The sequence below is a fragment of the Varroa jacobsoni genome, unplaced genomic scaffold, assembly GCF_002532875.2.
Source record: "Varroa jacobsoni isolate VJ856 unplaced genomic scaffold, vjacob_1.0 scaffold_1306, whole genome shotgun sequence".
NCBI lineage: Eukaryota > Metazoa > Arthropoda > Arachnida > Mesostigmata > Varroidae > Varroa > Varroa jacobsoni.
In genome coordinates this window covers 264410-283974 of record NW_019214208.1, presented here as the reverse complement: position 1 = coordinate 283974, position 19565 = coordinate 264410, and the positions used below count along the sequence as shown (strand labels likewise).

Below are 19565 nucleotides of genomic sequence, written 5' to 3'. Positions count from 1 at the left end.
GATCTAAAAGGTGATAGAACACATGGAAAGAACTCAAGAAGAGGCTTTCCATATTTTACATAAATAGTCATTGGTTGAGAATTAATCAAATACTTGATTGCATTGATTTTTGTTAAAGTGGAAGTATTTGTACCTCGTATAGTAACACCTTAGCAGTCTAAAAAATAAATATACTCAAATAATATACGTTGCAATGCACTGCGTTTAATCAAATATGGTAGATTGCAAAGAAATTTAAACACTCTTAAATATATGAGCCGCGAAAATATGGTGGTAGTATTTTTTAATCCAAGTTCGAAGATCCGTTGAATAAACAAAATTTCAAAATAAATTTTCAAGGAGAAGAAAGTTGAAGTCTAAGAACGCGGTCAAGCATTTGACCTCATCAGGCGATATGCTGAGTGTTCTCTTATAAACTAAGCTTTCATGCGTTCTCTCGCAGCAAACCCTCTTCAATGTTTATCAGAGAATTCCACTTATATTTTTATTTCAAATGATACTTCCAGATACATCTGAGAAACTGGTCAGATCACATCTATTGTGCTTGTCGGTATTTCAGCACAGTCAACTCGTTATCAAGCCTCTATCTCCTTCACGATTTATTCCGCTAGTATTTCTCAAGTCTGATTTACTTTTAACTAGTACTATATCAATCTATATTTAAGTGGCATATATACCTGGCAAAAGTGTAAAATAAAGACAACAGCGACAACGAGCGTGATAATCTTTTCTAGGCGGTCACATTCATATACACATTATTTCCTAGCCGCTGGTTATATACTTCCTACTGAATACACATAAAAGCGAGCTAGAAAACTATACCGTTTATTGATGAGCATCGGCCAGTTGTCGTTCTTATTAACTTGTTATTTCATTTTATCCCAAGTAACTTTTGTATATTTACATCGATATCCGTGTTCATTGGGCGTCGCCCATTGGGCTCCTTTGATTGACCCTCAATTCCTTTTGTTGGCCTTCACGTTCTATTATATATTTATGCCTATTTCGTCGTCATTGCCAATCCAGCATTTTAATGAGTTCAAAACTGCTATACTTCTTCACATACGTTTCATTGTATCGCTTAGTATCTGATACCTTTTTCTTTTAACTTTAAGTGCGTAATACTCACGTATTCTATTAACATCTGTTTATATGTGAATGTAGAAATATTAATCTCTCTTGTTTCAAAATGTGTTTTTTGGATGCTTGTTCCTGATCGATATCGCATCATGTTACTCCATTGGAACTATTTGGACATTGTTCTCTTAATGAAAATTTCGCGGGCTCTCTCTCTCTCTTTTCTCTTTCTCTTTCCCTCTCTCTTTCGCTCCTTCTTACTCGTCTAATTATCCAGTGAACTAACTACATAGTATTTAGTCATTAATAGTGATCTAGATTACTATTGTTCTTTTAGTAGATTCACTTACTTGCACGACATGACTCACACTTTATTAAGTTGACAAACGTACACCAGCCACTCATAACATAGTGAAAACTTGTAAATCATTAAATGTTACAGTGTAACATTGATGTGTGTATGTGTGTACTGCTTCCTTTCTTATTCTACATTGGGTTTTTTTAGTGATTCTCATTATATAAGAACGTATGTTTTTGAACAAAAGCATGGAAAACGTAAAATCAACAACAGGTGCTATGATCATGTAGACAGCAGGCCAATCGTAATTTACAGGTCATATCAGTCTTACTCGCTGCTACCTACTATATAGTACTTCTCTAAGCCGATTTATAGCACGTATAATTAAATATAGCGACCACAATTTCACAAGAAATAATAGTAAGAGTAATATTGGAATATCTAAGAGCAATAGTCCAACCCATAAGGAAAATATTGAAAAAAAAACAGGGTGTTGCCCTGCGTCCTAATACTCCCTTGATTAATTTTTCAGTAACTATTATTACAATAGTCATTAAATATAGTTTTGGCACGGTCGTGATATATATACGTATATAGTATAAAGTATACTATTTATAATCTTTTCATCATATGCGTACGGCAGAGTTATTAGTTTATAGTGATATACCATGTTTTATCTAACTAGTGGTTAGAACAATATGAATTATGACTTGTTAATGATAATAAATAATGTCATATATGATTTGATAGTACGGAGGAAAATTCGCACGAGCGCGGCCCAAGCAACAGAGAAACAAATCCGATTTTGTTTTTCTTTTTTACGATGGTTAGCCCTTTCCTAGTGAGCTATACGAAACATTTACTTAAATCCAATGATTGATTTTAGAAAATATTGTTTTTGCTTAGTTACAACGTCAGTCGAGCTCTTTCAATTAAGTTATTGAGTTGATATCTTTTTTGGCAATTAGTATCGTCTCAAGGATAATAATATTATTGGATAATTAGCATCATAGTAGTTTTACTATTGTATTCGATGCTAAAGCATTTGCTAGCTGGAGCGGGCGATTGCGTTGTATAAATCTTTCTTTCATTATAAATAATTGAATCATTAATTATCTGCCTTGTGTCTCTCTTTCTTCCTCTCTGAGCGTGGCTTTATGTCAAGGCTATAATTCACTGTAATGGATTAAAGCCACCGCAGTGGGCCACTTGTCTTCAATTGATATACATGCCTGTTTTCACGTAATTATATATATATATATATATATATATATGTTTTGGTTTTTCTCATTTCTCGCACAATCGTTCAGCAATTAGCATCCAATGTTGTTACTTATACGTTACTGTTTTGATATATGTAAATTTGGCCGATTTTCTTATTTGATTTGGTAACGACTTGCCAAAGCGAAGCGTTGAAATTTCTTTGAGACTGCCGCCATTTTCAGTTTACTCCGATGCTACCTCCCAAAGGATCCTAAGCACTTTTTTTCTTGTTTTGGACGAAGTATCAATTAATCACGTGTTTCACACAAATTTAGACGCAGGAGTCCACCCTTGTAGATATGCCAAAGGCGTAAGGCTGGGTTTCCCTTTAACTCGTCTAAAGGTAATCGTCGAAACCATCTACCCTCTCCAGGATCGATGATTTTGGCCACTTTCAACGACGTACCGCCACTTTTACCTACTGCGTGACGAGGCGACTCAAAAAAATTTGGCGTCACGTCGACCTCCAACAGTACAACTTAGCACGGCAATCTTTAGTCGTAATTAATTGCATCACCGATCGCCCTTGAGCGCTTGGTTTCTTCAGAGCTCCGCGCAGGCGTCACCAAGAAGGGGGAAGGAACTTTTCAATCCACGCAAAACATACTATTAAATGTATGGACTTCGTATTATATGTATACGAAGCATGCTACATGTTATAGCACGTTTGTCGTATGTTACCCCGTTATCGTAACCAGAAAGCTATGATATCATTAGTTTTATACTAGCCTTTTTATGCACCTTGGTTAGGTTCTGTGACTCTCTCTCATTTCGCGTCCTTTCTCTCCTTTGTCCCTTTCCTTCACCATTTGACAAATATCTGTTGGGTTGGGTTGGTTTGGTTTAAAACGTGAACTTCCGTTCGTGCCAATGGCAATGCATCAAAAGCTATTCCTCCGTGCTCGACGTGTCACGTGGTGGAAGCTTGTTTTGTACGAATGCCTGAAGCGTATCTGTTTTGTCCGTATCACGCCCCATGTAGTAGACACTGTCGCTGGTTGGAGACGCAGTCCATTGCGTTCTTTCCGCCATTGCCGACGGCATCGGACAAGTCGTTGTCTCTACATCGGCCGCCAATTCAACTTTCGACTGCTCCTGAAGTAAATCCCCGACGTCATATTCTAATGGAGCTGCTACCTCGCCGGAAGCTCCGAGTACCCCATTTTTATCGTAGAATCATGACGGTCCCCCACCGGAACTTTGTGAGGGCGGGGGAGCCAACAGCAGGGCAGCGAGTTCGGCCTGAAGTTCGGCAAGTTCGGTGACGCGAGCGCCTAGCCGAACGCTCAGATGCTCCAATGCGGGCTGACGTGATGACACGATGCCGACTCCCGATGTCCCACACAGCCGAACCGCGTCCAATTGTTCCTGTAGGCGGGTAGCCGTCATTCGAAGGCTGTCGTTTTCAATGAGCACAGCCTGATTGAAGTGAAGGAAACGGAATTATAACAAACGAGGTCATTTGCGAGAAATGTATTAAGTGATAAATTGCATTGGGACGTTCATGTGACTAGGGGGTGAGGGAAACAATTCCTATCAAAGACGTTTTTATATCAAACTATATAGAGATTTTTGAAACCTCGCATCAAATTGTAAGGACTTCTCTTCGCTTGTAAAATTTATTTTGCTTGTCCGTCATTGTGGAGCATGTGCTATCATAAAAATTAAAGCCAAGGTTTAAAAGGGGAACGTCTTTCCCTAAATTTACTGGACTTAGACTGGATTATATTGTCCGTCTTCAAGAAGATTTTAGAAAATAAAGCAAAGTGGAACCTAACCTTCAAAGCATCCCCATGAGGTCCTCTTGGTACTCCAGATCTTAATGCTTCGATTTCTTCGTCGCGCGTTCGTAATTCACTTCCGAGTATCTCATTTCGTTGCCGCAGTTGCGCCAGTTCGCCACTTAATTCCGTCAGCGCTTCTTGGCTACCAAGAGAAGCCTCTACCTCAAGGACACGACATTTAAGTCCTGCGTTTTCGTCTACAAGTGAAAAATACAAAAGGAACAACCGATACATGTAACACTCGAGACGATTCTTCCAGCTAACAATAATGAAGCATTTTGCAATGACTGCTCATAGTCTGTCGCAAGTAATCTGCAGAAAATTGGGGATCCGAGTTTAGGTTCAAAATCGAGTGTGGATAGACACGCTCTGTTTATTTCATGGTGGAAGAAAACGTCGTGCCGTCCGACTAAATAGCCTAATTAAGACAGAACCACCGGACGTAAGAGTCTAAGCATACATTTCTGTTATATAATATATCTGTTTGAAGTTTATAAATCAATGTTCCAAGGCGTATAGATTGAACAACCACCACCACTTTTTAAATTAATTAATTTTTAAATTTAAATTTTTGTGAATAGGATAATTGCTTTTGGCACATGGCGATCAGTCCATTGTTACGCTTTCATCTAATATTTGTTGACTCCTCAAAAGTATACTAAGTAAAAAGCAAAAAAGCACAATTTTAATTATTTCTTTGACCTTCGGCGCTAGTAAGAGGAATTGCCAATACATCCGAACACGTACTAATAGTTATTATATTATATTAATAATATACGTAGTAATAAATAGAACATATGTACAGCATACTGGGTTAGTCTCAGCTAGTATTACCATATCTTAGAAACAAAAACGCTGCACCTGTTAAACTTTAAACTAATGTTTATCTATTTATCATAACAGTACTAATGTACCTTTGAGTGCATTCAGTTGACGTTTCCACTCTTCAACATTAGCAGTGCTTTCATGGAGAGCTCCGGTAAGGCGTGCATTATTATTTTTGAGCGTCTGTAGCTCTACTTCCCATTTTTTCGCGTTTGCAGAACTACATACGACAACGAAACGAAAAGTAAATTACTAGCTCGTAATGTCATTAGTAATAGAATTAGTGTCTAGGGCACTATTCCTACACTGCAAAAGCAAAAAAATTCTTTAGTCACACAAGTTATATAGCATTTCACTGACGGAATACGCGTACGGCATCGCCTACATAAGGAGCAAAGTTCACTTTGCTAATTCACTTTCTTAGGCAGTCTGAATATTGGGCGCCTGCCACACATAGGCGCGCCTTTGTCTCATTAAGAAAAACCAGCGTACTCAGTCAGACCCACCTCTGTGCCAGGGCGAGCTTGAGCCTATCGTTTTCGTATCGAAGTTGTGCCTCTGTTGTGGACTGAGGAAGTTGGTTGGTGGCAGAGCCTCTCGAACCCGCAACGCTCCGGTGTTTCGGGCTGTCCTCGACAGCGGACCCGCAAAACGGCTGGAGTTGTTGCTCGGTGTCGGCAGACGACGCGCCGGAGCCCGACGACACGGTAACGGCTGCCCCATTACTGGCGTTAGCCGAACCATGTTTCGCTCCGGTGCTCCCACTCTGTTGGAGACGGGTTTTCTCCTTCACCTCCTGGAACTTCTCGATGAACTGTGCGCGCACCATTTAGTTCTTACAGTTTAGAGTTTAGATACACGACGTGTATTGACTGGAGTTGGTCTTTGATCGGTGGTTCATAGTTAACCATGCGCATATTTTAAAAAAATATTTTTCAGCCAATTTCATCATCATCATGGTTGGGTAGCTTATTGGCCTTGCAAGCGGAAACAACAAATAGATCGACTGTAGGCAACTAACCTGATTAAGATCTGGTTCAGTTTGGAAACCTAGTCCATAAACGGTGTTCGCGCGAACATCGGACCATTGACCAAATTTCTGAGAGGTCTTCGTAAATGTCATTGATGGTGAGATTGTGGAGTTGATCACTGCCTGCGCAGGAGGAAGAGAGGTTGCAAAATAAGGAGGACAGATTAGAGCTAAGTGTTTCCTTGTTATTATGAACCAAAATAATAATGTATATTTGTTTTTGGCGGGACGTAACTGAGGATGCCCTAAGGTGGGTCCAATTATTGGTCAATGGTAAACTAATAAGGCATGGTAAACCCAGTTTAAAAGACTAAATCAAAAAACCATAGAAGTTCTGTTTATATGACTATAGCAGTTGCTATTAAGCTCGACCCTATGCAGACTGTTATATCAATGAGCGTAATTTACGGTTCAGCCTAATCGTAGCCCTGGAAAACGAAACGTCATGCTAGTGTCAAGCGAACTCATCTATTATAGATACGCTCGTATATAAACTTGCATTTCCAGTCCTCTATCAAGTCCGTCGGCTGGATCCTTATCAATATCAACCTATGCTCAATAACAACTTCCCAACAAATTCCCTGTGCAGCAAACATCGCATGCAATAACTATTCTTACAACTAACATTGGCGGCTCAACCAGTGCAGGAAGCTGTCCAGCACTTGGAGTTGAAGAACTTGTTATCGCGGTTGTCCTGTAGACCCTTACATGATGCGCACGCTATTTCATGAAATTAGAAACCGGGTCCTAACGGTTCGCTAGTCCGGCTGCGACGTTCCCCTATCCTTTTTAGGCGCTCAGCCAGTCGGCAGATATCCTTTTAGCGGATAGCAGTTCGAAGAGCAACGTCCCTCCGATCACTATCCCTAGAGTATCTTAACAAAATGTATCTATCATCGACATCTAGGACAGTTTAAATGACTCTTAACAAAATGCTGCCGGCGCTTTTTAAACGTTAGACGAATTGGTTAGATGGAAAAAATGGGATTCAACGTCTGATGGGTCGCACTACCAAAGCCACTGGCAACCTTTCTAAATCGGTTTTTGGTTTGTGGCTTACGCGATAAACGCTTCATTTGGGTTTCGCTTGTCTCACATCCCACGTAAAGTTGACGTTGTCTGCTGCTGGACCACAGAACGCCACAGCCAATCATCAGCCCGTAACGACGGGAGAGAATTTTATCAGCGTATAAATCGCGTAAGGGCTAATAAATATATTTCTGTCCATTTGGATACAACAGTGAAAAAGGGGACACAAAAATAGAAAAAGCGCTGGGCTCACGCGGCCATAGAAGAGAATATGGAAGATTTGAGTTTAATAATTTCTGCTCTCACGCGGTCTACTTCCTGACGTGAAAGAACTAGACGAGGGGTTTGGTTGGCCCTTAGTTAGCGAGGTTTGGCTAGGATCTATTATCTGATAAGTAGCTTTCGAGAAAAAAAGTAGACGAGTGAATTTTTGTTTTTATCAGAAATGCACAAAAACTATGAAGCTACGAATATTAACTAGATTATACTGTGACGGTAGCCACAACTACCTTATGTAATATTAGAAAATTACATACGGCACTCGTAGTTTAAAAAAATTAAATCTAAAAAGAGCATTGTTACGGGACTTAAATAATGGGGACTGTATCTATATGCTGAACGCCGTGGAAGAAGGTTCGATATGATGGTTTTGTCGAGACGCGGCAAGGGACCTGGTTTTTTGCTATTCTTCCCTTGACAGACATGTTTGATTATAGTAAGTACAGGATATAGGTGGAATTAAAGAATACTCTTTGACATAGTTCAGCGTGTTAATACGTCGAATGGTGTTCGCGTTTATGGCCTTTATATTTTTAATTAGCTGCGAGAAAATAAACCTTAAATATCGAGGTACACTTATGCACTGCAGAACCGATGAGTACAAATTTAATGCCATACTAATTATGAAAGCTATTAATATTTGACACTTATTTTTGCTTTTTTATATCGTTTATTTTGATAATCTAAGTCAGTTTTAGCTTTATAAAAAAAAACAGAAGCTTATAAGCAAGGAGTCGAGCTACTACTCGGACTCACTATAGCCGTTTGAAGTTGTACATCAGACTGCTCAGATTGGATTAGCATCACAGGATTGAGAATTCAATAAATTTCAATAAAAATATTATGCATACTTCCAATGCACAATTAATATATTTCAAATCAATTTCGTACTTTGTAAAATGTTTCAAAAATCCATTGCTATCGAAGAGAGATGTAAAAAAAAGCATTTTTATCTCATATATGCTCAAGGTAGCTATTTCCGTAAACAGATCAATTTTATGAAAAATAATCGTATATATAAACTGCTCACCTTGCTGCCCTCAACAGAAATGATCCGATATAAATTTCTGGTCTGATCGTAGAAAAACGAGACCGCAACGGCATGGCTGGAAGCAGGTATCCAGGACCTCTTTGTTTTTGGGTCAATATGAAACACATGCGCCTTCGTCGAAAACATGGGCTGTTCACTACACATCGAAACAAAGTAAACAAGGGAAGAGGTTTTTATATTATAAACATAACAATGTACGCGTTGCGAAAACTTTATGTGGAACAAAACAATATGAAAACCACACGAAGACACGGTAATAATTTTGTTTAACAACACTCCTCCCTAAGTGACCCTAAAAATGGTGATGAGCGATGCTGTGTGTACAAGAAAAATGATCAGAATGACTGTAGTCATAAACGTGTACTTATGTCTACTAGTGTGTAAAATCCTACACCAGAATTTAGTGGCATTTCTAAATATAGTAATTAATATTTATTTATTTGATTTCCACGCCCTGCTTCCTATAGACTAATTATAAGAGAGCTTTTTCAACTAAACAATAAGTGTTTTATATTAAGCACTGTAGTGGATTCCGTACGGGGAGATTAAGACGAAAAAATCACGGCTCCAAGATAGCAGATCCATGACGGATGAACTGCGGTCGTTTGATAATGATTAAATAATGCGTAAAACCTATTAGCTCTTCTGCCAGTCAAAAAAATATACAATTACATCTAAAAATTTACATAGACGACGAAACCGAATTTCCCCATAGACAAAATGGTCCCTATAATAGTCCGTACGTCTGTATATCTTAAACGATTTGTGATTTTTCACTATATATATATATATATATAGTTATATATATATATATATGTAGAGAGAGAGAGAGTTGCTGTGTGTCAAAAATTGCTTTTACAATGCTCGAAGTGCTGCTTTGCCCTATTTGCGCATAATGGCAAATATGCTAGGAAAGCCATCGTTCAACGGTGGAATGATGTGCGATAAAAAAATGAGACAAAAAAGCACCATAAACATAGCAAGAGCATTCGCAATATAGGCATGATCGGCAATATAGCTATGATAGGCTTGGTAGCTCGATATATAGAATTGTTGTGGCACGGTTGCAGGCCCACAAAACCCGTCATGCGTTAGGTCAAGGCTACCTAGGCTTACTTTTCAAGCAATACGCTTTTATGCAGTCTATGAATAAAACTAAAAAAAGGTTAGGTGTAGAAACAAACTAAAATCTTCTCTTCATTTTAAAAGGCCCTGTAAGAAGCAGGGCAAATGCTTGTGCTCGATTCGGTAGGCAATCCTTGGTTAACGAGAAAATAATTAGGACTGCCCCTAGTGTACTTCAGCATCTAATTTGGTCAAATCACAAAAATGCTATATCATCAACTATTTAGAAATGTTTCGAGTAAACCTATAACTCACTAGAGTACAACAGAAGTAATGAAATAAAGACATGTAAAAGCTCACTAAAGAAATATGAATTAGCTAATTAAGCACATTAAGTTATACGCATCTCACGCTTAACTTACAACGCCACACAAACTACTAAAATTAGTTATTTCCACCTAATAGTGGATAAGCTGTAGCTTATGGGAACGGGTGCGTCAACTGTATTTGACCTAATTGCCGCGGCCCCTTTGTTTGCTTTGTAAATCGCGGTCCGTTAAAATTGTCTTTATTGATGAGGGTTGTCCGCTACCTATCTGTTCGCCTCACAGAAAAAGCCAAATATCGATTATCAAGTCGCCGGCTTCTGCTAGCTATAGCACTACACCATAGGACAATTTTCAAGAGACCCAGCAAGATCAGTGGAACGCGCTGTTCTTAGTTACATTAGTTTAGAGGTCTACTCGGTGATTTATTCTTAAGCCCTGTTCATTGCAATCGGTGGTTTGCCCGCAGAAACTTATTACAAAATATAGCTACGTTTCTTGTTTGTACAGTTCGATAAACTGTGAACAGTTCATCTAAGCTTTGGCCTAAAAAAATGATCCACGTAGACGTTTGTAGTCATTGATGTCGTCGATCTTATGCTCACCGTTTTTTGTTTCCACCGCTGCTGTTTTTTGCGAAGGTCCCACAAACGCTAGCCAATTGGTAGAGAAGCTCATGCTGCTGAGGTAGGCCGTGACCTGACTGGATTGCCTTAAGTTCCTGTTCAAGAGCGTTAAGCAAATTGTACGCCTCGGCTCTGCTCGACGGCAACGAGGGGACTCCGTGGCCAGCGGACTGGCCCTTTCGTGATGATGAGGCAGAAAGCGTGCGATACGATTGCGTCCGATGGCCCATACCCATTCCGGACCCGACCCGGACCTCATCACCGACGGTGTCAGGACACTCGTGGTAACGCCGGCTTTTCGCTTGAATTGCCCGTTTTAAGGTACCATGAACATCGTCGCTCACCATCGATGTATTGATTCGGCTACATGATCGGCTGCTGCCTCGTTTCAGACCTCCGCAGGGCAGTACTGGACCTACGGGTCCTTTGACACCTCCACTGGACATCGTTGTGTGACACCTTAGATGAGCGCGTTAACTAGCGTTGAATGCGTGAGGACGAAGAATGGCACCGATGGGGATTGTAGCAATCAGTTAATGCTTAGTATAATATTTTCACACACATGCAAACACGTCCGTTCTTCAAATCGAGTACAAAACTGTATTTGGAGCATCCGAATGCTGGCTCACTGGTTGGTCAAAGAGTGCAAAAAACTACAGTTCACCATGCGCCGTGTGTGAATGCGAGATGAACTTTCCTTGCCGACGATTTCTTCTCCAGGTAACAAACTCACGTTGTGTTTAGCTTCCAAATACAAAGCCTTCAAACATCGACCAGCTGCTCTGTGTAATGGAGGAAAATTGGTGAGTATCTCGCTTTTCACTATCCTGTGTTTGAATTGTACTCATGCATAGGAACACGCACTTCTTGTGAGAATTCACACACATTTATTACTGAGATTCAATAGACAGAAAACCACGAAATTCCCACAAAGCTCCATAGGCCTGCTTTTTCAACAGGTACTGGCTCGTGCTGTCGGTTAGTGGCGTTGAAAACGAGGTAAGCAGCTAATTGTGAACCGAGGTCGGAGTTTGAATGCTGGCCATCCGTCGGCCAACTCGAACATAAAGACCGTTGCTTGGCCCTACGGTTAATCAACTCTAATGCGCGGCTCGAAGCCCGCGTGTACTTTCCACGAAATACGAAAATCGAAAATAGACCAACACGGAATTCAACTTACTTCAACGGACTACCACGGCCCCCACTATTGACTTCAGGGTTGGTGCGTGTTCTGTACCTAGTCTCCTCGGTTTACAGCTACGCCATCAATGGCCCCACAAAACAACGACCCAGCCACACGGGTGTGTTCACCAGCTGACGTACGGGTCTCGGCGGCCATTCAACTGTCGTCTTGTATAACCTGGGTGATGGTAACTTGGCTGGCTCTGGCTTCAGTCCTCGTCTATCCGCTGGTCGTCCACCGCCGAAATCCTCCGCCTCGCGCCTTCAGACCGCCTGGGTCTCCTTCTGACCTTGCCCCGCTCTCTTGCTGCTCCGATATCTTTCCTGTCTGTCGGTCTCGGCACCCATCGCGCCTAGAGCCACTAGTAGCAGGCAGCAGGAGAACCAGGACTAGGATGCCGCCACCTTCCGAAGGCCACCCTCTCCCGGGCCCTTTGCCGTTGTCGATGCCCTCCCTCAATCCTCCGCGGCTCACGTGTATCCGCTGTGAATGGAATTGTTCGGATAGTTTGCGTTCGGTTTGCTGTGCCCCTCTGCGCAGTGGACGCCTCTCTTGGCTGCGCCTAGTCGTCGAGAAAGTCGGCAGCCGATGACCAACGGCCTTTTTTCTATATGAGAACTATAGTGAGTTCCAGTGGGTTGCCCCGACAGGGCGCGGAGAACTGAGGGCAGAGTATCCTAGGCAGAAGCATAATCTCTGTTCCACACATATGATGAACTTCTCTTCCCAAAACCCTTTCCACGGAGAGCAAATGAAAGAGGAAGGCTACCGAACACAGCTGTTCATAGCCAGCAATGTACGGTGGGTCGAAGCGGGTTGAATTGGCGAAAAACATAAGCCAACGGGAATTTATGCCCCTGCCGGGACAACTGTCAGCCAATGTAGCCGCCAATGAAAGCATCCAACCGAGCCTTTTCCTGGGCCACGTAAAGATCACGAGCAGCAATAGTGTATTGTTATAGGGCTAATTTGTACCTTTTTTATCTTTCAACCTTTTTCTCACCTGCCCTTTGATGGACCTAGTTTCTGTAGAGGTTGAAATTTTGCAACAATAAATGCGTACGCGTTCTTCGAAAGTTAGTAAATGCTATGAGCAAAGGTAAAATCACTGAAGGGTTGGACGCACGTGCGAGATACTGTAGGTTGTGAAGACTGGGACATGTTTAAACAAGACTTGCAGATGATTTTGTATGGACGCACACTCAGGGGTTTGAATTGTTGACATATTAAATAAAAGTATGTTTACAATAACTGTTCAGTCAGCCATGATTAAGTATTTAACAGCATGAGGATGAAGAAAAAGTTCAAGGGAATCTGTTTCTCCGTGAGCGCAACATGTAAAGGAAATCCTATCGGATTAAACTTAACATGATAGTCCAAAAAAAAACAAAAATATGCTGTTTTATTTGCTACTATCCAGAGCGTAGTTGATTAGTGTTTTCTTTTAATAACTGTAAAGCTGATATTTGCTTGGCAAGCGCTGTTGTGAGAAATTGAATAATTTTGAAGTCAATAACGACTATCCGAGTGGAAATATTCAGCTTCAACCCTTTGCCAACATTAATTATTACGTACGTTTTAATACGCCAGATTTACGAAGCAAATATCACGAAATAAGAAGGTCGTGCTTGTAAAATAAATTGACACAGTTGAGAAACGGACTACCTAGAGATATCTAATTTAGCACCTTATACTGGCGAGTTAGTTCTGGCATTACCACAGAATGTAATATTTTTGTTGTATCATGGATCAAAAACTAAAATCAATGAAAAAACTCAGTTCCTTAAAAAAGCTTACATATAAATAAATTTTAAAGTTTACTTCTACTGGCCAGCAAATACAAGTGCGTAAACATTTTTTTTTAATTTTAAAACTTGTTTTTGCGAAGTGAGTTGATAATTAAAGAAATCTTGATAATAAAAGTAAGTTTCCGTTGGGGCACTTACGTTTCGCGTAGCGTTTTGAAATTGTCTTACAAATTGAAAAATCTGCATTTTTGCAATGTTACTATTGCTTCAGTGAACTGAAGTGTTTTACAGACCTCGAAAGCTTTGAGCAGCTCTTTAAATATTGTAAATTCGAGGTGATTGTATAATTGACCTGGTTAATAAAAACTATTGGTTAATGAGTGGATGATATATTTGTTACTAAAAAAGTTGCAGTGGTATTATCACTAATTAAATAATTAATATCTAATTAATCATTTTTTCATTGCACTCAGTAAAATTTCATTACCCAAGTTCCTCATGCGCACATGCAAGGCAATGCAATCACGTACTTTGCTTGGAAGTCTTTTCAACACAGCTATGAATGAATTAAAACGTTCTCCTTAAAGTAATGCGTCTTGTCGGTTTTGTAAACACTTATTACTCAGGTACCTTACGCTAAAAAGATCTCTTAACAACGTGATGCCACTGTAAAGAAAACGAGCATCTTTGACCCAAGTTAGTTGTGTGAGTCGTAACTAGTTGTTATTAACAAACTGCTAAAATTATTATATATGAAAATGTTATTAGAACTCCAAAAAAGTATCCGAGATCTTTAAGATCCCCAAGATTTCTTCAATAAAATGCGTGGCTTAAACTTAGGCATACGTGTGGTTTCCAAACTGACTATGAATCATTGGCGAAAATGTGTTCAGGTGGGCCAAGCAATCTATAAAATGACTTCTCAGATTTTCTAAATTGCAAGAAGGTTAGGTTAGGTTAGGTCCAACAGGTAGGTGAACATACTTTGTCTCATGCTGGAAGGAGTCAACTGTCTAAATCAATGCTTAGTTGAGGCAGTACCGGACCTTAAACTAAGTAATGCATTCGTTTATCATGTTAGAATTTAGATCGTGGATATCTCATTGTATAATAGTTGTTTAGACTTTATTAGTCGTTGGTAAAAATAGCCAAGCTCTGAAGTAAATGCGCAGTCGTTAACGTTTCCAATGCGTTTGATCGCTCTCGAAAATACGCGCGCCCTGTTTTATTGACCATCTCACGGCCGCCTCAACGTTACACTGATGAATAAGCAGATATTTTGTTACCTAAAAAATGAAAAACCTGAGATTACCTTAACCCTGATTAAAAAATTTGTTTTTTTTTGTTTTGCTTAACATCACTTACCCGATGCTGGCACTTTGAGCAGTCATATTGGGTTCGTTTTTGCCTTGTTTTCTCGTCTAAATTTCTCTTCATTTATAGGTTTTTCACTGACCACAATTCAGCTTCTTCTGTGTTACTACTTTTCTTCTAATCCTCTCTCTCTCTCTCTCTCTCTCTCTCTCTCTTCTTTGTTTGTTATTATATATACATATGTAACCACTATCCTTTGCGTAAGCGGCCGCTGCCTATGACTACCCCATCAACGGTACTCGTGCAGTAAGCGATGAGGGCATCGAGGTTAGTGTATGGGAGCTGTGCTTAGGTGTGTATGGGCGCAAGTGCTCCAGAGATAGCTTCAATGGATAACAGCTGCAGCGGTGGAAGTGGTAATAGCTGAGACGTCATTGGAATGACGGCAAGAGACCACGGTCGAATATGACCATGACGCTGGTTCTACGGCCTGGATGAATCTGTAGAGTCATTAACGCACAGAAGGAAGAAAAGCCTATCGGAGGACGTGATGTGCTCCCGAGAGACAATGAAGCTTATTTCTAGGAGAGAGCGAAAAAGCGTTTCTTCTATTAATACTTTATTAGTCCATCCCTTTCTTAGGTTAACTTATATTTTTGAATGAGGAGTGTGCCTTTCTTGTATTTTTGCCTTTTTCTAATCTGTATAAAATACTATAATGTAGCGTTTCTGCAGTTTCTTTGGTTCGATTTGTCAACGGGATGAGGTTGACGCCGACACTAATAAGAAGACGATATCCGTTTAAGACTGTTGCACTCCTTTCCCTATGCCCTTTATGGCAGAGATTTTCCGTTTAGCGCCTTTCTGTCTTGTTCTTTCTCTTGGTATCTATTTTGTATTGTGACAACAGCTACGACTGTGCCCAGCTATATGTGCTCTTCTCAAGCAAAGGCGTTTTGTACACTACCACCTCGATCGCTGGCGTCACCTTTAACGCCGCCCCGTTCTCACTATTTCGTCGAACGAACAGCCGATGCATGGATAAAGTGTGCCCATTCAGGTACAAAAGCAGTTATCGCCGCTATCGCAGTACAACAACAGTACCGAGGAAATAGAACAAGGCATCGGTGCCTGAGTTTTCTCCTTGTTCCCTTTGTTTGTTTTCTTGATGGGCCTTTCTATTAACTGAATCGTAAAGGTCCTTCGTTTCCCTCGCCCCTAACCTCATATTTTCTTCTGTCTCGTCCTCTCCCTCTGGAGCTCGCGCCTCTATGCTCGACCTGCGCTACTTCACCTTATTATTAAACTCGCGTTGGTGCTTCCGCTGCTAGGTGTGGCGATGCCCCTTGTTTATCTACTGTGGCTCAGGCCTTTATTACTGCTCCTCTATGGTGATCAAGCGCTGGGTGTTCACAAATGTTTGCTGTCTTCTTCTTCTTCTAGGGATGTAGCAGAAGCACATCGTCATTTTTAGTCGTAAAGGGTGCGCCTCCCTGTATATGTATCCGAATAGATTCGAAAGATTTGTTTCTAGATGAGATATTCGAGGTGGCCGGGGCTCTTACTATTTATAAACATCGATTGGACAACAGCTGGTCACGAAGAAGTGCTGTCTGGTTGATCTTCGTTGGTTTAGTTATTTCATCTAGCTTGTCTATTTGGTCGATGGTTGGTTTGGATGCTGATCTTTTTTCTAACTCGTATTAATCTTTCTTCCAGTATTTCTGCTCTTGTTGGTATAGCTCATTACGACTTTGACGGTCAGTCTGGGAACAGCCAAAGAGATTGCTGAATTTCTCGAACAGTCATCAATCCTGCGCATGTACCAAGCGCCATATATCAACGGAAATCGCATCCGATACCACTACACTTTAGACACAACTGTATGTCCCACTGCAGCAGCCACGGATTTTTCAAATGAAATATAATTAGTGGCGTGCTCAGCAATTCTAGATGTCAATCGTTGTTAGTACGTACGGTGACAACGACAACATCAATCATAACAATAACAACAACTCTCATTGGTTCCACAGCAGCAAGCGCTATCACGCTCCAAATAGAGCGTGCGCACCAGGACACAGCGGAAAAGGAACTATTTTGGTGCTTTTTTATATTCTTTTGCTTTCGCAAAGCTACGTAACCAGTTTTACTTTGATGACTTATTCATGTCGCCTTCGTCAGAGCTTGATTCTAGCAACAGGAAAACACGAGCGGCCAATTTAGCCTAGGTTAGTTGCAATGGTTTAATTGTATTGTTTCTACCCGCTGCTGTTTGCGGGTCGCCGTTGCTTCTGGTAGGAACCGCCGTAACAGAGGCAACAAATAGCCAAATTGCAGTGCAGGAGGCAAAAACGCAATTGTAGCCTTGACGCATCCCCATAATTAGAAGACGATGTATAAGTGGATAGTACGTAATTAAGTGCGACAAGATTGAAGTGCATACTTGAACACCAGTCATTGACTACGAACGCTACTCGATGACGCTGGATATGTTTCGTACGCTCGACAGCAGTCGAACAAGTTTGTAATAATAGCTGATGACTTTCGCTAGTATATTCTGGCATATAACTGTCAACTTTCTTTATTCATACAACCTGTGCAACATTCATGTGTCCTTACTACGGTCCGCAGCAGTGATCCTACGTTTTTGCTTATCATAACATATGCATCATCCTAATTGCCTCAAACTGGCCGCCCAGTTGGACCGAAGCAAAAATCTGAGGCACGACATACAACTTCTATATGTACACACTTTTACACTGATTACATGCAGCCATTGCAATGCACCGTGATCGCACCATTCGATACTACTTTTTAAGTATGTCGAGCTTCTTCCGGCCAACAGCGTGGCATACATCAACTAGCGCATGAACTAGTCAATTAACATCGATAGCGCGAAGCCTCTGTACTTCTGTAGAGGTGCCTTAATTTCTCGGCATCACTCACAAATGCTACAAAGGCAACAGCATCGGTGGCTGCATCAATAAAGAAATATCGTCGCGCGACGAAGCGCTGCTACCATAAATGTCGCACGTGTGCCTGGAGCGCTCAAGATGACGCGGAGGTTTAAAGACCACAGACCGTTGAAGACCGTTGAAAAGACGTTATCGTATTGAGCACGACGGTCAATGTTCTTTCAGTGTCATCCTTCTTTTTCGAAAGTATTCTCTGCCTGCAGCAATAAGGATAGCTGCAGCAAAAGCAGCCAGAGCTTGGGTAGTTGGATTGTGGCACCCCTTTAGGCGGCTACGCGGTTTTAGGTCGTCCTGGTGACTTGAGAATAATCCAGGAATATGCAAGGGCCGAATGCCGTAAATGATTTTGTTACTCTGTTGTACACGGAAAACGTTCAGAGCATATAGCAGTGCAGCGCAACATTGAATAAGATTGTACCATGCAGTATTTGACAGCGATGAACAAAGGTATCGGCGATCACGCAGGAGAAGAAACGTAACCTTGTTTATTTTTTCTTAATATACGGATACACACAGACGTACACACGCACAAACATGTAAACCCATGCACACGACCAGACACTCATAGACAGGTACACGGGCATCTGTAACCAGGACATCCACGAAGAGTCTCTACTCTGTACGGCTGGGACCATGCTTACGAAGTGGCGGCAGCCCTTTCGCAGCTGTTTGGCCGATGCTGGAAACGGCCCTTTCCACGACCGCTTGGCAACGGGGGGAGAGAGAATAAGAGAGAAGGGGACACGCCATCGGGCCCTAAGTAATACCTGACGACTAGCGAAACTCGGTTCATTGAGCGAATACGCGCCAATTGTAAACTGAGTGACGGCGACGGCTGTGAACGAGCGCGATGACGCGCGGGTAAACCGACAGTTGTTATATTCGAAACTTAGTGTAAATATTTGAATGTACAATATGCGTATGTGGTGTGTATCTACGTAAACTAGAAGACAAAACAACCTAGTTTTAGGTTGGACCTGAAAGGAAATAGAATGCTCGACGGGATTTGATGGTTCTGCCTAGAAGTGAGATCATGGTGTTGTTCCTTGAATAGAACTTGGTTTTGTTAGTTACAAATACGCAAAGAAGCAGCTTGTGAAATGTTATCTTAAACATTACTAGCTAATAAGGTGCTGAGTCTAGGTAAATCAGTATTCTACAAACTACGTCCTTGGTCTTCGCTATGAACAATACAGATACGATATGCGCAGACAGGAACAACGATTTGATAATAGTTGTTCCCTTTAGTTAACTGTTACATAGTACTGAGCGAAATAGCACAGAGCTACAATACTTCTAAAGAGAATTAACCTGGAGGCGTTGAACTGAATCGAAGAACAAGCCACAGGAACTACCAAAATGTCACATTTTAAATCCATCTTCGATTAAGAAACTAGATGCTACAGTTTTATTGGGAGTCAAATGACCAGTAATCACTAATAATTAAATAATACTTTGAGTGTCTGTCTGTCCCATGGTAAAATAATCATTTGAATTTGTTAGAAATTAGAGATGTAAATTAAATAAAAAAATACCGAAGGCATTTATTAGGTATCTATATTATACAGCGTTACGCTTATGCTTTTAGTTCGTTGTTAAAACAAATTATTGATAGTGCGATTTATATTTGATAAGCATAGCTGATTTTAAATATAAAAACTGAAGCGTTACTGAGTTCTTTACTATTACCTA

At 40.8% G+C, this 19565-nt stretch overlaps 2 protein-coding genes across 8 annotated transcripts in view; one reads left to right on the top strand and one right to left on the bottom strand.

Moving 5' to 3' along the window:
• Positions 1 to 803: 803 nt before the first annotated feature.
• On the bottom strand, positions 804 to 16793 carry LOC111268664 (homer protein homolog 1). Of its 4 annotated transcripts, none has more exons than XM_022847797.2 (8): positions 14950 to 16793; positions 10633 to 11435; positions 8616 to 8772; positions 6269 to 6400; positions 5754 to 6061; positions 5337 to 5467; positions 4417 to 4619; positions 804 to 4057 (listed from the first exon to the last, which is right to left on the bottom strand). In XM_022847797.2, exons 2-8 carry the CDS (start codon positions 11097 to 11099, stop codon positions 3815 to 3817), a joined length of 1641 nt encoding a protein of 546 aa, XP_022703532.1. In that variant the 5' UTR covers positions 11100 to 11435; positions 14950 to 16793; the 3' UTR covers positions 804 to 3814. The 4 variants fall into 4 exon arrangements, with proteins under 4 accessions (XP_022703532.1, XP_022703534.1, XP_022703535.1 ...); XM_022847799.2 differs by having other exon boundaries at positions 10633 to 11130; XM_022847800.2 differs by lacking the exon at positions 10633 to 11435.
• A 169-nt stretch (positions 16794 to 16962) lies between these two features.
• Positions 16963 to 19565, top strand: part of LOC111268666 (uncharacterized) — a 7370-nt gene continuing 4767 nt past the window's right edge. For 2 of the 4 annotated variants that reach the window (XM_022847803.2, XM_022847806.2), the window contains exon 1: positions 18650 to 18898. The gene's annotated coding sequence lies outside the window, so the exon portion shown is untranslated. Of the gene's footprint in view, positions 17127 to 18592; positions 18899 to 19565 lie in introns of those variants that run through there. The other 2 variants (XM_022847804.2, XM_022847805.2) reach the window with 2 other exon arrangements.